A 15,486-nucleotide genomic window follows, 5' to 3' on the forward strand; every position below is an offset into this window, starting at 1 on the left:
AGGTTTTTGCATTCCTTCCATACAGAACAACCTAGAGAAGAGACAGGTGGTGGGATAGGAAGTCTTTTCCTCATTAGAGAAGGCAGAATTAGAGGAGGCATCAGGTACTTTGCCGGGCTTTTTACAACAGGCTATTCCTAATTCTAAAGCCCATGGGAGGTTGGAGGCCAATCGTAGACTTATCCAGGCTCAACCTCTGTGTCCAACCTGGTCCAAATTTTTTTCCCATGGAGTCAGTCTCCACCGTCTTTAATCGTCATGGAGAAGGTTACATGGATGATTACAGTGGACATGAAAAGTGCACACTTTTGTGGCCCCATTCACCACATTTCAAGGAAGTTCCTACACTTTGTCTTTGTGGGAAAGACATTAATGTCAAGCTCATTTTTTCAAGCTGAGTTATGTGCCCCAAGTTTTCACCAGGGTGCCATCCCCTTCATGAATTATTATTATTATTATTATTATTATTATTATTATTATTATTATTATTATTATTATTATTATAAGATGAACCCTATTCGTATGGAACAAACCCACAGGGGCCATATACAGTACTTGAAATTCAAGCTTTCAAAGAATATGGTGTTCATTCAAAAGATGCAATAGGAAATACAGCAAGAGGAAATCAGTTATTAGAAAAACAGATAAATTAACAGATTAAGAAATAAAAATGTAAGAAAAATATTAAAATACAAGTTGAATTTTATGAAGGTAGTAATGCATTGCATCTTCACTTGAACTTCTGAAGTTCCAGTTGCACAGCATCCTGAGAAGTTCGACAGCAAGGTACATTTATTGCATATTGGTGCTGCAGTTCAGTGAATCTGGTTGCTCTCGGTATGAAAAGAGGATCAGGGATAAATTGTGAATGTGAAAAATCTCTGTTGAAATACAACATATGGCAAATTGACAATCAGTTAATGGTCCAAGTCATAACTGCTAATGTTAGGAAACAGAAGCCTTCTACCACGAACCACTATCTAGAAGAGATAAGTCTCCACACTGGAGAACAGTATTCTAGTAAAGGAAGGACAAATGACCTAAAACAGGTTGAATTGATTTTATCACTGTTATAAATATATGAGGCTTTACAAATAATGCCTAACTTTCATGCAGCATTTGCTGAAACTTTCATTAGATGTTTCCCAAAAGTAGTAAAGGATTAAAGATACTTCTGTACCTAAAAGACGATTATCTCTGCAAAGTCTAAGGAGGGTTGTTTGAAGGCAAGTGAGCTTTAAATGGGCTTGGCAAAGCCCTAGGCTTACTAATAAATGTTGCAAAGTCATAATCAGGAACCTACACAAAGGGTGACCTATCTGGGCTTGGTGATTGACTCAGTTCTTTTCAAGGTTTTTCCAACACAAGCTTGAGTAGGCCATCTGTTATTAATTACAAGAGATTTCTCCTCCTCAGGGAGCATGCCAGCTAATGCTGGTTATATCTCTTGGGCCACGTTTTATCTTGAGAAGCTAGTTCCAGGTAATTGACTTTGGATGATACCTCTTCAGTTGCACTTGAGAGGCACTGGCACAGGAGGAGACTCAGCCAGACAATAAGTTGGAGCCATGAAGCCAAGATCTGATCCCTTCCCTTCATTGCTGGATGTCCATAGTAGTGCTTCTTGCAGGAAAGTCCTTCGAGTCCCCGAGTCCAGACCTCTCACTATATTCAGTCGCCTCAAACTAGGATGGGGATGTGGTTACCGGGAACCAAGTCACTTTAGGGGTGTGGTTGCAAGTAGAAGAGAGTCTTCACATAACTGCATGGGGTTGTTGGCTATCCAGAAGGGATTCAAGACCTGGGTGAGTGTGCCCAACAAAGTAATTTCTGTCTTCTTGGACATGTCTTCTCTGGCCTATCTAAGAAGGCAGGGGGGCACGAATTCGGGAACCTTGGTAGCCATCACCGGGGATGTAGCCTCTGGGTAGTGGTGAGGAATTTGTCCATATGCCCCAGTTTGTGCTAGGTTGACTGAATGTTTTGACAGGCCTTCTAAGTTGTCCAGGACAGGACGATTGATCTGTAAGTAATTTGCGAGGCGGTTTGGAGAGTGTTTGGCCAACTCCTTGTTGATCTCTTCACAACGAAACTGAATCATTGTCTCCACCCATATGTCTCCCCAGTTCCAGACCCTCAAGCCTGAGCAGTAGACATTATAGTTCTGGACAAACTTATTTGTGTAGCCCTTCCCTATGTTTCCACTGCTGAAGGGGGTACTCAAGAGTTGAGGACTACTGAGAACACCACCATAACTCTAATCGTGCCTTGGTGGCCAAGGAGGTATTGTTTCCAAGTCCTGGAAATGTTAGTAGAAGTTCCCAAACTATTACCTCCATAAACAAATCTGTTTCATCAGTCAGGGACAGAGAAACTTCACAGAAATATTGTCCAACTGCATGGAAACTGTTGACAAGATCATGGTGCAAGTCCAGGGGTATTCCCTGTCTTCACACCAGCATTATTTAACAGTATAATAAATTTGCTGTGCTTCTTGAGAGATGCTAAAGGTTTGTCTGTTTCCTCCATCAAGGCTATAAATCCATTCTGGCTTTTGTATTAAGGTATTCTGGATTGGTTATTTAAAAAGAGATTGACTTAGGTGAAGCTATTCACTCATTTCAGTTGGAATGCCAAAGGTTTTGCTAAAGCCACTTTTATGGAACCTATTCATTGGTTTAAGACATTATATATAGGCCCTCCTTTTGAACCCTTGAGAAAGAGACTTCTCTCAAGGCTCTTTCTTAGAAACACTTTTTGGTGGCCTTTCTGGTGAATTACAAGTGATATCATTGTTAGTAGGTTGTCCATATACTGGAGCAGAACTATCTTTTTTGGCATCCTTTCATGCTAAGAATGATGTCAAGGCCAAAGCTCTTCCAAGAGCTTTCTCTGTCCCCTCTCTAGAGACTAACTCCTGAGGAAGAAGAGGTACTTTTATGCCCCGTTAGGGCTCTAAGGTACATTCCATCTTAACCGTTAGGAAGCAGTGCAGGAACCTATGTACTGTCCAGAATCCTGAGGATCTTATGTCTGAGAATTCCATGGCTTTCTTTAATAAATCCTTAATCCTGGAAGCACATCATGCATTGTCTCCAGAGGATTGCCTCCTTTTGAAGGAGAAACTGCCTGATGTCAGAGCAGCAGCTACATCTGTTAGTTTTTATCACCTCCTCTCTCTCTAGACCGTCAAGTTTTGGTGGCACAGTGGAGATGTAGCTCTGTGTTCTCTTAGAACTACTGTAGGGCCGTTGAGAGCCAGTAGGAAGACTGCCGTTCACTAGCACCTATAGTTTTGGCAGGGGATATTTCTCCTAGTCTTCCCCTATGTGTTATGAACAGTATACATTCTCGCTATCGACCCCATCCTGGTTAAGGGGGAAACCATATGTACAGTATTGGAATTTGTACATGGTAATATACTCTACTTTTGTTTTGATTGCTGTATTATGCTTAGTTGTATCGGCTTTGTTTCTTGTAAGTAAGGACAAACAAAGTTCATTAGAGTAAATAATGTTGGACTTATGTTGCAGAGCCATTGCTCCTGGAGAAAGCTACCGTGAGTTGATTAAGAACCTCCTTTTTGTGCAAATTGATGTTTTTGGTGTGAGGTGCCACAGCAACTCAGGTATGTAGGTGATAACTCTTTAGGGATCTTGTTTAGTTGTGTTTCAGCTCCCATCAACTCTGCAGGCCAGAGGCACAGAGGCCTGATTTCCATTCTGCATTGCACAGTCTCAACCAATGGTTATATTCAGAGTCCACTTGCCACTTCCTACAGTAGTGGACCTCACCTGATGAAGTTCCTTGCCATGGAATCATATTCATCAGGTAAGCAGTAACAAGGACATTTCTGATAGCTGACAATTTGGTTAGTACTGTATAGGGAAAATCCCTTGCCCTCCTCTAGCACACAGTATTGGAGTTAGCAAATGATGGAGGGTAAGTTTCGCCTCAAAAATAATGATTTTTTGATAAAGTAAATTTTTTAGGTACTGTACTTACCCCTTATCATTGAGATCCCTCTTTCCACCCCTCCTAAGAGCTTAACCCTTAAACGCTGAGTGTCTATTTACAAAAGTGTCTCCCGTATGCCGGCAGGGTTTGAGAGTTAGCGCTGAAGTGGAAAGAAAGATTTTTTCAAAAAATCACAGTATGCTTAGTTTTTAAGATTAAGAGTTCATTTTTGGCTCCTTTTTTGTCATTCCCTGAAGTTTAGTATGCAACCATCAGAAATGAAAAAAATATCATTATCATATATAAATATTGGCATATAAGACAGCGTGAAAAAAAATTTCATATATAATTGTATACAAATCGCGCTGTTAGCAAAACAGTTAAAGCTAATGAGTTATTTTTTTTTTCGTTGTATTGTACACTAAATTGCGATGATTTTGGTATATAACAAATTGTAAAATGATCAAAGCAACACAGAAAACATCACAAAATGATGCATGAATTCGTAACGCGCAGACGTAAAAAAAAATATTTTTCAAAAATTCACCATAAATCGAAATATTGTGCTAGAGACTTCCCGTTTGTTGCAAAATGAAGGTAAATGATTGAATATTACTAGAATATAAGAGTTTTAGCTTATAATTGCAGTTTTTGACCATTTCGGTCAAGTTAAAGTTAACCGAAGGTCGAATTTTTTCTATTTATCGTGATTTATATGAAAATATTTCAAAACTGATAAAAGCTACAACCATGAGTTATTTTTTGTTGTATTCTACATGAAATTGCACACATTTTCATGTATAAAACTTTTTGTGACGGCTAATAGAAAATGGTGCAAAAATTACGACAAAGTGACTAAAGAAATTCTTAGATTTTCAGCAGAGTTAGCGCGCACAGAGGAAAGGGAAAAGTTTTTAAAAAATTTCACCATAAATCGATATATTGTGCTAGAGACTTCTTATTTGTTGCAAAATGAAGGTAAATGATTGAATATTACTAAAATGTAAGAGTTTTAGCTTACAATTCCAGTTTTCGACCATTTCGGTCGAGTTAAAGTTGACCGAAGGTCGAATTTTTTTCTATTTATCGTGATTTATATGAAAATATTTCAAAACTGAAAAAAGTTACAACCATGAATTATTTTTTGTTGTATTCTACATGAAATTGCACACATTTTCATATATAAAACTTTATGTAACGGTTAATAGAAAATGGTGCAAAAATTATGACAAAGTGACTAAAGAAATTCTGAGATTTTCAGCAGAGTTAGCGCGTGCGGATGTAAGGAAAAAGTTTTTTTCAAAAATTCACCATAAATCGAAATATTGTGCTAGAGACTTCTCGTTTGTTGCAAAATGAAGGTAAATGATTGCATATTACTAGAATGTAAGAGTTTTAGCTTACAATTGCAGTTTTCAACCATTTCGGTCGAGTCAAATTTGACCGAAGGTTGAAATTTTGGCACTTATTGTGATTTATCTGAAAATATTTCAAAACTGATAAAAGCTACAACCATGAGTTATTTTTTGTTGTATTCTACACGAAATTGCACACATTTTCATATATAAAACTTTATGTAACGGCTAATAGAAAATGGTGCAAAAATTACGACAAAGTGACTAAACAATTTATGAGATTTTCAGCAGAGTTAGCGCTCACGGACATAAGGAAAAAGTTTTTTTTAAAAATTCACCATAAATTGAAATATTGTGCTAGAGACTTCCCGTTTGTTACAAAATGAAGGTAATTGATTGAATATCACTAGAATGTAAGATTTTTTGCTTACCAAAAATATATATATATAATATATATATATATATATATATATATATATATATATATATATATATATATATATATATATATATATATATATATATATATATATATATATATATATATATATATATATATACACATACATACTGTATATACACATATACATATATATATACACATTCATACATACACACACACTCACACATATATAATATATATATATATTTTTTATTTGGTACAAATACATAAATAAAAGGAATGCAGGTGAAAAACTTTTTTTTTTTCATAAAACGAAATAATATACAAAAACACCAATAAATACAGATATATAAAAACTTGTAATAAATATAAAACTAAATATAAAATCAATGCAGAATACAATGCTCGTAATCCTGACTCTTCTTTTTCTGTTCTTGTTTTCTCCCTCCTCCATTGAAGAGTCTGGCATTTTTTTCCTCTCGACATGACGAGGTACAGGTGGAGGAGGGAGACGCGCGCCCTTACTGCAGATGGGCCGCCTTTCGGCGGCCTGCGCCCTCCAGTGTCCCTCGGGTAGGCGCACTCCAATATATGACCGCAGTGTGGTATTTGCGGTCACACTCCTTCACTGATATACAGTAGTACTAAGTCAGAAATTATTTTACACCCCTGAGGCTTGCTTTAGAGCTTGGATTTACAAATAAGATGGGAATTGTTTTTTTGTTTTTGGACCACATCTGGAAAATGAGCTGGTTCAAATTTAAGGCTATTGTAGTAATTTGTTTGCAATAGAAAGTAAGTTTTAATTGACAACAAATTACTTTTAATACTATATTTATTACAGGTGGTTTGTTTGCATTAGAAAATAAGTTTTAGTTGAAAAAAAATTACTTTTTAATAGTATATTTATTACAGGCGGTGACTCATGCCATCGGTTACTCTCAGATGGCAGGTTCCAGGGATCTTTGGTTTGGCAACCATATGGGTGCATGCTTCACACTTATTCAAACACGTAAGTTCCCTGTTCAGGATGTCAAACTGTTCATTTTTACGCAGTTTTTTGCTCTGTTTTTGGTTTTTAAAAAATAGAATAGTTTGATATATTTAAATATATTGAAAAGTGTTCCCCCTCGATGTGGGACCACCTTGATGTGGTGAGGGGGCTCTTGAACCCCAGGAATCTGTTGCCAGGTTTGAGTCCAAGAGTCCCATGTACCATTTTATATTTCTTTGAATTAACTTTTGTGGAATTTTCCGCTTGTGCTAAAATTTATCGGACCTGATAAATAGGAAAAGATATCATAACTGGGATTGGGTTTATATCCAAAGCTAAATAGTGTGAACTGTGGTAGGACCATCAATTGCACGGTAATGTTTGGACCTGCGAGATATCAGGCAGAACTATCCTTTAGGGCTGGACCATGGATTCCAGAGGGGTCTGGTTCTGGGGATAAGACTCTCGGCATTCTATCCAGTTTGCTCATAACATGATTAGTGTGGGGATGATTGTATTCTAGTAATATTGTCAGTTGTAGCTAGCAGGTTGGGCTTACACTTGGGCCACTCTAATCATGTTGTGCCATCCCCTATGGGGTAGGGTAGGGAGCGAACATTTGGGAGTCGGTTCTCACTTGTGCCATTGGTGGAAGAATAAACTCCATGAAAGGCTGATGGTATCTTGTTAAGGTTTTCAGGTCTGTTTAATTTTTTTATATACTTAAATCTTTATGCTGAGTAATTTTAAAGATTCAAGTACAGGCAGTCCCCGGTTAACGGTGATCTGGTTTTAAGGCGCCGATAACCAAAAATCGGCACTTTTCGGTGCCAATAGTTCCTCACTGGATGCGGGGATATCGTTCTCGGCTAGCACTCTGCTGGTCCCACGTTCAATTCTCTGACTGGCCAATGAAGAATGAGAGGAATTTATTTCTAGTGATAGAAATTCATTTCTTGTTATAATGTGGTTCAGATTCCACAAAAAGCTGTAGGTCCCTTTGCTAGGTAACCAGTTGGTTCTTAGCCACATAAAATAAATCAAATTCTGCGGGCCAGCCCTAGGAGAGCTGTTAATCAGCTCAGTGGTCTAGTTAAACTAAGGTATATGTTAAATTTTTTGGTGCCAATAAGCCCCAAAAATCACAGAAAAAGCGCCGAAAACAGCCAGTTATCATCACACCCTCAGAACGGAACCCCCACCAATAACCGGGGACTGTCTGTACCTGGGACCCTTTGATGGTATTATTCCGGCACAGATGACAACTGCTGCTCTAGTACAGAGCAAATCTTCTAGCATGGAAATGGACAGTTCTCTGGATAATCCAAATAATCAAAATGTGAGTAATAATAAAACTTTATTGCCTTATAAATCTCCCAAAAAGAGTAAATGCCGACATGACCCAACCTTGACTCCTTTGGGAGTGGAAGTTGGTCAAGGTTTCCAACCATGGAAGCTGACCAAAATATCTCAGCTTTAAAATTAGAAAATTATTTATTAAATAGACATCCAACGACATATATGTCGTTCAGGCAAATAAAAGAGAAAATTTGGCTTATAGAAACCACAACAAAAAGTCAGTCTGAAGATTATTTGTCTTTGAAAAATATAAACACTATTAACATTCAGGGTACCATTGTACTTCCTGAAAACAACAACGAACCAGTCGATAAGAAAATGCTATTAGACTCTCTCAAAAAAAGATACCCCAAGGTCCAAGAGTGTGAGGTATATGTTTTACCAAGTAAAAATAGCAATAAACAAATATTAAAAATAGCAAAAATAAAATTTGAGGGTGAAGATATACCTCAAAAAATAAGAATTTTAGGTCAAAATAGAGAGTTAAGACCCTATGTCCCAAAGCCACTACAGTGTCAAAATTGCAGTAAGTATGGGCACACAAAGAAAAATTATCGTAATGAACCAGTATGCTCTTATTGTGGATGTGGATCTACTGAACATACCACACAGTTGAAGTGCAGTGAACCTAAGTGTGTTAACTGTGGGCAGAATCATCATGCAAGATCCAAAGAATGCATTTATTATTATACATACAAAACGGAATTGAAAATACTACAAGAACGAACAGGGATGTCTATAAAAGAGGCTAAGTTGGAATTAAAAGTGAGAGGAATTCAAGATCCGTCTAAGAAACATACATCTACTTCATTAACAAGAACAAATAATGAAACAAAAATGCAAACAGATAGAAGTAACAGAGCACAGAAAAGTAAATCTCAAGAAGAAATTAATAATTTAGAAATAAAAACTAAAATGGTAAAGAATAAAGAAACAGGTACAAATGAGATGGATAATATTTTATCCAATTCATTTGGAATATTAATGCAAATAGAAACACAGGAGGATGCTACTACTAAAGTAACAAAGGAGGGTCATGATGGACTGGAAATTAAAGATAAAAAAAAGGCCTTTGGAGAGAACACCACCAAAAACAAAGAAACCAACAATTATTAGAGAAACATCAGTTAAACCAAAGATAAAGCAGATGAAAAAGGAACAAAAACAAGCCAAGAATATACCTTTATCTCCTAAAACAATAGTAAAACCTATGAAGGCAGATGTTGAAAGCACTGAAGAAGTGAAAGAGAACCACACCATAGGTAACAATGATTATGTCAAAAGGGAAGAGATTACTCCATCTACAGTAATTGGTACAAGAGCAAATGAAAAGAGAAATACACATGATAATACTTGTGGATGTAATGATTGTTTCATTGAATTATGCAATAACAACAAAAACACAACAAAAGATGGTTTAACAAACTTTAGAAGAAATTTTTTGAAATATAGAAAAAAAGAAACCACAGATTTGAGTGCCCATAAAAAAGGTTGCATGCGCACTGAGCACTTAGTATATTATAAAGAAAAACAAAGGAATGTCGTGAGTAAATTATTAGAAAAAATCCAAATTGATAATATAAAAAAGAGAGTAAAACTTGACTGCTATAACAAAATATTTTCAATAGCTATATTATACAATGGAACATAAATGGTCTACAGACCAGATTAGGCCGAGAAGTACAATGGTTATTAAAAGAATATGAACCAATGATATTATGTTTACAACATGTCAACAGAACTGTGGCAACAATGGATAAATATACCTTAGCATCATCATGAGAGGAAGAAGGAAATTTAGGGACAGCCATATACGTATGTACAATCACTCAAAAAAGTTTTGCAACATACTTCAAAAACTTTTGGACAACAGCTTATAATAGCGACATCTGGCGCTATCTGGCAACTCAGTTGTAAGCGCATGAAACAACTGGGCACTAGTGGTGGGTCCGAGAAATTACCTGCAGTTTCCCTTAAACAGGGCTTTTTCTGATACTGCTTACTGTTGTCATATTTTACTTAATTAAAGGATGTTACTATAATACTTCAGAGGTCATTGCTCTTCTTATGTTTTAATATTTTCATCTCCAACTGCCATCACTATCGTTGTTTTATCTCCTTCATATGTGTGAACTTTGTAGACATAGGCCTACGACTGTTACAAGTTAAACTATTAGTCTTATTAACATCAACAAATACGACTTTTGTAAAGATTTGCTTCACATTATTATTAATTAAATTTCTGAATGACCAATCCTATGTATATTGTGAACTAGTAAAACTTAATATAAAATATACTGAACTAGACTAACAGATTTCACGTCTATTTTTGTAATACATAGAATATAAATGCACACACATACATACATACATACATACATACATACATACATACATACATACATACATACATACATACACACATACACACACACACACACACACACACACACACATATATACATACATATATATATATATATATATATATATATATATATATATATATATATATATATATATATATATATATATATATATATATATATATATATATATATATATATATATATATAATGCCATTATCATATGTAATTTCTCATTTCTTTCATTGCTACTTAGGCCTATCATTTTGATGTCTCTTATGAAGTTAACTGAATATATAACGTCTATTTTTGTATTTCTTATTATCTAAGGTTGTAAAGAGTTAAAATTAGCTAGAAGTTCAACATTAATTTAGTTAATGCTAAATGCCAGTATGCCAGCAGTGAAGAAGACTACCATGCTTATCAGTGGAGAATGTCTCTTCCTCATCGCAAAAGATGACTCGTACAGAAATCATCAGCCACTGGATTTATATTATAACGCAAACCCTAGCCTCTATTCTTTGTGTTTCGCTGATATGAAGTTCTTCTTGGCAGGAGTATGATGAAATAATATCTTGGTCTCATGTAGCCTGTTATGGATGGTTTGAGTAGCAACTTGAAGGGAAAGCGTAATGTTCTCTCTTTATAGCAGCATTGGTTGTCAGGGAGGAGTTAGGCGGAGCTCCTTCAGTGATCATCCGATGATGATCCTTAACAGTAGTTTTCACAATGAATTTATCATGTTTCCTCGTTCTTTCTGTTGTTGTATCCCTCTATACATGGTTGTTTTATTTACGCTAAGCTGCCGAGCAATATCTACGGTAGAAACATTAGTCTTATCAAGCTAATGATTGTGGTGCGGATGAGTCTCTTGCCCAACTTACCGGTGCAAGTGACGTGACAGTTTAGTTTAACTTTCCTGCCCGAATGTGGAGTCACACGATAACATACGACGTTATGAGATTTTTTTCTTTTTTGTTTCTGACAACGATAATGGTTGAACTTACTTTATTTATTTATATATAATTTCACTGATGATTATTCAATATTATTTTATTAGTTCAATAAGCTTTTATCTGGATTCGAAATATAGTTTCTTCTGTGACTTTTGCCCAATCATCTGCAGTGAAATTTCTCAAAATGTTTCGTCATTTTTCGTAATATGAATTTTTCACTCACCATTCTTTTTTATATTGTTAGCCGTATGATTAATAACCAAAATCGAATAAGAAAATTACATTTCCTTGTAAATATCAAAAGAACAAATTACTGTTAGGTGAACGAAAACTTCTGGAACATGTTGCAAAACATTTTTTGTTGTAATAAACAAATGTTTATTACAACAAAGTACCTGTTAACATTACTGACTTGCAAATATCAGGTATTAAAATTTGAATAAAAAACAATAATTATGTAATTTATAATTTGTACAACCAACTTGATAAAAATTATGGCATTGACAAACTTAAAGAATTACTTAATAATGCCAAAGAACCTGCATTATTAGTAGGTGATTTTAATGCTCACAACCCGATGTGGGACTGTAACTGTACAGACGCAAATAGAGCAGGAAGTAAAATAGAGGAATTCATAGATTCATATGACGTGTGCTGTATAAATGATAACGAAATTAGCACGTATTTTTCTAAAATGCATGGAACATTTTCCTCAATCAACTTAACTCTGTGTACAGCAAACATAGTAGACAGATTTGATTGGAATACAGTTGGTGACTTGCACACAAGTGATTATTTACCAATATTAATTTCATTACCACAAAATAATCCGACCAAGCTTGTCCCTCAATATAACATTTATAAAGCAGATTGGGAGCAATATGAATTCCATACTAGGGATATCCCACCATTTGAAAATTTAAAAGACCATAATGAAACTAATAAATTTCTTGTTGATTTTATTAACAATGCTGATAAAACAATACCAAAATCAAAAGTTCCTCCAACAAAACACAGAGTCCCATGGTGGTCTGAAAAACTAACAGAATTAATAAAAATAAAACATCCAATTGGAAGACAATTAGATAATTTTAATAGAAAGTTCAGTAAAATAAATAAAACATTACTGATATTAGAAGAAAATTGACAAAAACTAACTTTATCATTATGAGAAATTTATATATTAAATCTCTGTATAACAAAATATATGCAAAATTTAAAAGAGAAGTAATTCAAGGAAGAATCATTTCATGGAGGAAATGTGTATCAGATCTCTCAAATAATACTCCCGTGCAAAAAATATGGGAAAAATTCAGGAAAATAAATGGTACCCATGTTAAACCACCCAAACATGCCATCATAAAAGGTGGGAAAAGAATACTTGATCCGAAAGAAATAAGTAATGTAACAGGAGAAAATTTAGCTAAAGTAAGTACAGTAGTGACAAAACCTTAGATGAACATTTCTGCACAAAGAAAAATAGTATAGAATTAATAACAAATTTTGAAATAATAGAAGATATATATCATAATAGAAAATTTAATATGGAAGAGTTGGAATTTTCTCTGTGGAACAGCAATAAACCTGCCCCAGGAGGGGACAGCATTTGTTTTGAAATGATCTGCCATTTAGCACCTTTGGCAGAGACATACTTATTAGAGTTTTATAACCACTTATGGCTTTGAAATTTATTTCCTGATGAATGGCGTAAAGCTATAATTATTTCTATCCCCAAACCTGGAAAAGATCCCAGTAATGTAAACAATTACAGACCAATTTCTTTAACAAGTTGTTTATGCAGATTACTAGGGAAAATGGTAAATGCTCGACTAACATGGCACATTCGAGAAAATAAAATTTTGACTCCCACTCAATTTGGGTCACAATGTAACAGATCTACACTGGATTCTCTGTCTAACTTGGAAGACCACATACGAAGAGGATTTGAATCAAACCAAATTACTACAACTGCCCTTTTTGACATTGGTAAGGCATATACTGTAATACTACATGGAGATATGCGATATTAAAAACGTTACATAAAAACATCATCTGTGGACATTTACCAAGGTTTATCTAAAAATTTCTGACAAATCTACCTTTCAAATGAGAATTGATGATGTATTGTCAAGTACATTTCCACTTCAAAATGGTGTTCCACAAGGAAGTGTCCTTAGCAGCACATTGTTTACTTTAGCAATAAATGATATCAATAATAATCCACCTATTGGAATTAAAAGTAACTTGTATATGGATGATTTTGCCATATATTATTCAGCATCTCACATAAAACGTGGAGTAAATCATGTATAAAACTATAATTAAAATGGATGAATGGGTTTCATCTGAAGGCTTTAAATTTTCTATACAAAAGACTCAAATAGTCATGTTTAATAAAATATAAAGTGGAAAAAAGGTGAAGAAATAGATTTCAAAAACAGAAATCATTCCACACCAATTGGCCAAACAGCAAAATTTTTGGGAGTAGTATTTGATAGCACACATGACATACCCTTACTGTACTGTACAAAGCAACAGCTCTGTCTGTCATTGATTATGGAAGCAAAATATATGTCTCAGCATCAGACACAACACTGAAAATGTTAGACCCAGTTGATAATGAAGGCCTTAGAATATGTTCAGGAGCTTTTCGATCACCACCAATGTCTTCTTTACAGGTTGAATGTGATGAACTACCTCTCTCTCTCTCCATAGAGAGCTAGTAACAATGAAGAGTGCTCTGAGAATTCAGGCAAATGATTCTCCAACTGAAAAATTATTTGGATTAAGAGATGGGTTTATAAACAATCATCCACCTCCTTTCCCAATTAGAGCTAGAAGATTGTTTGAGTCGCTATTTATAAATATATACAGGCACCTTTAATATTAAAATTACCTCCTCCTTGGACAATAAATAAAATGAGTATATGTACTCACTTAGAATATTTATCAAAGATTTATTCATATACCCCAGAACACCATAGTCAAAATACAGTTGGACATATAATCCGAAAAGGTCCACAGTATAAAATGCTAGTACATGTGGTGTTTTTATGTAGATTTCATGAGCTGGTCTTTTGCAACTATTCATCTTATAGTTTTCTCAGTTTTTTAGCTTTAAGCTGATTTATTTGATTGAAAAATTTATTAATGTTAAATGTTTTTTGTGGATTAAAGAGATAAGTTTTACACAACACATTTTTTGTCAGCTGAAAGAGGGCATTTATGAGCCATACATTATACATTACTGTATTTTCAGAGATTCCAGAAGATGTATGAGATATGTTGCTTTTTTGAAGCAACAGAACCATATAGTGTTTTTGGGGGATTCCAGAATACGGCAGCTCTTCCATGCCATGGTCAAACAGGTATGTTAAGCTTGGTTTCTTTTAAAATTTAAGTTTAGAATTATGATTTACTTTGTGATGGAAGTAAGTGTTTTTGCAAAAGCACAATTTTAGTTTTACAAATCCCTCTTGTGTTCATATATATAATAGATAAAGATTAATTTAATCTGGTCTTGAAGCTCAGTAAATGTATGAAATTGTTCCATTCTGAGTCCCACCTTGTATTTAAAAAGAAGTGTAGTTTAATATCCAGCTAAAACCAGTAGATTCCATATTGCACCATGTTTACATTTCTTGAATGCTTAGCATGTTTATTAGAATGAAACATTTGGCAGCACCTTCATTCTACTACACACACAACACACCAGTCAGGACCTACACCCTGTCCCATATTTTTTCACCAGTGGTAATTTGTGATATTATATATATATATATATATATATATATATTATATATATATATATATATATATATATATATATATATATATATATATATATATATATATATATATATATGTTACAACTGTTTGGAAACAGATAGAATGTTCTGGGTAAGAGCATTACGTAGCGAACCGATTGGTCTATCTTCAGAGGCGGTGGGGGTCAACCCTGTTTCCTCTCTCTCTCTTTCAACAGCGAGTCTTTCTCAGCGGGTATTTCACACGCCCCTCTCTCTCCCTCTCTCACTAACGTCACAAAGATCTCTTTCGTTCTCGCACGGATTTCTCTCTCTCTCTCTCTCATTCC

The 15,486-nt window shown here is 34.8% G+C and overlaps 1 protein-coding gene across 1 annotated transcript in view; it reads left to right on the top strand.

Annotated features, from left to right (window-relative positions):
- Positions 1-6,621: 6,621 nt before the first annotated feature.
- LOC136833798 (N-acetylneuraminate 9-O-acetyltransferase) overlaps positions 6,622-15,486 on the top strand; it is a 263,251-nt gene continuing 254,386 nt past the window's right edge. The window contains exons 1-2 of the mRNA XM_067096057.1: positions 6,622-6,727; positions 14,650-14,758. Coding sequence (XP_066952158.1) covers positions 6,705-6,727; positions 14,650-14,758 — 132 coding nt within the window. The 5' untranslated portion in view covers positions 6,622-6,704. The remainder of the gene's footprint in view (positions 6,728-14,649; positions 14,759-15,486) is intronic.

Source organism: Macrobrachium rosenbergii, chromosome 52, assembly GCF_040412425.1.
Source record: "Macrobrachium rosenbergii isolate ZJJX-2024 chromosome 52, ASM4041242v1, whole genome shotgun sequence".
Taxonomy (NCBI): domain Eukaryota; kingdom Metazoa; phylum Arthropoda; class Malacostraca; order Decapoda; family Palaemonidae; genus Macrobrachium; species Macrobrachium rosenbergii.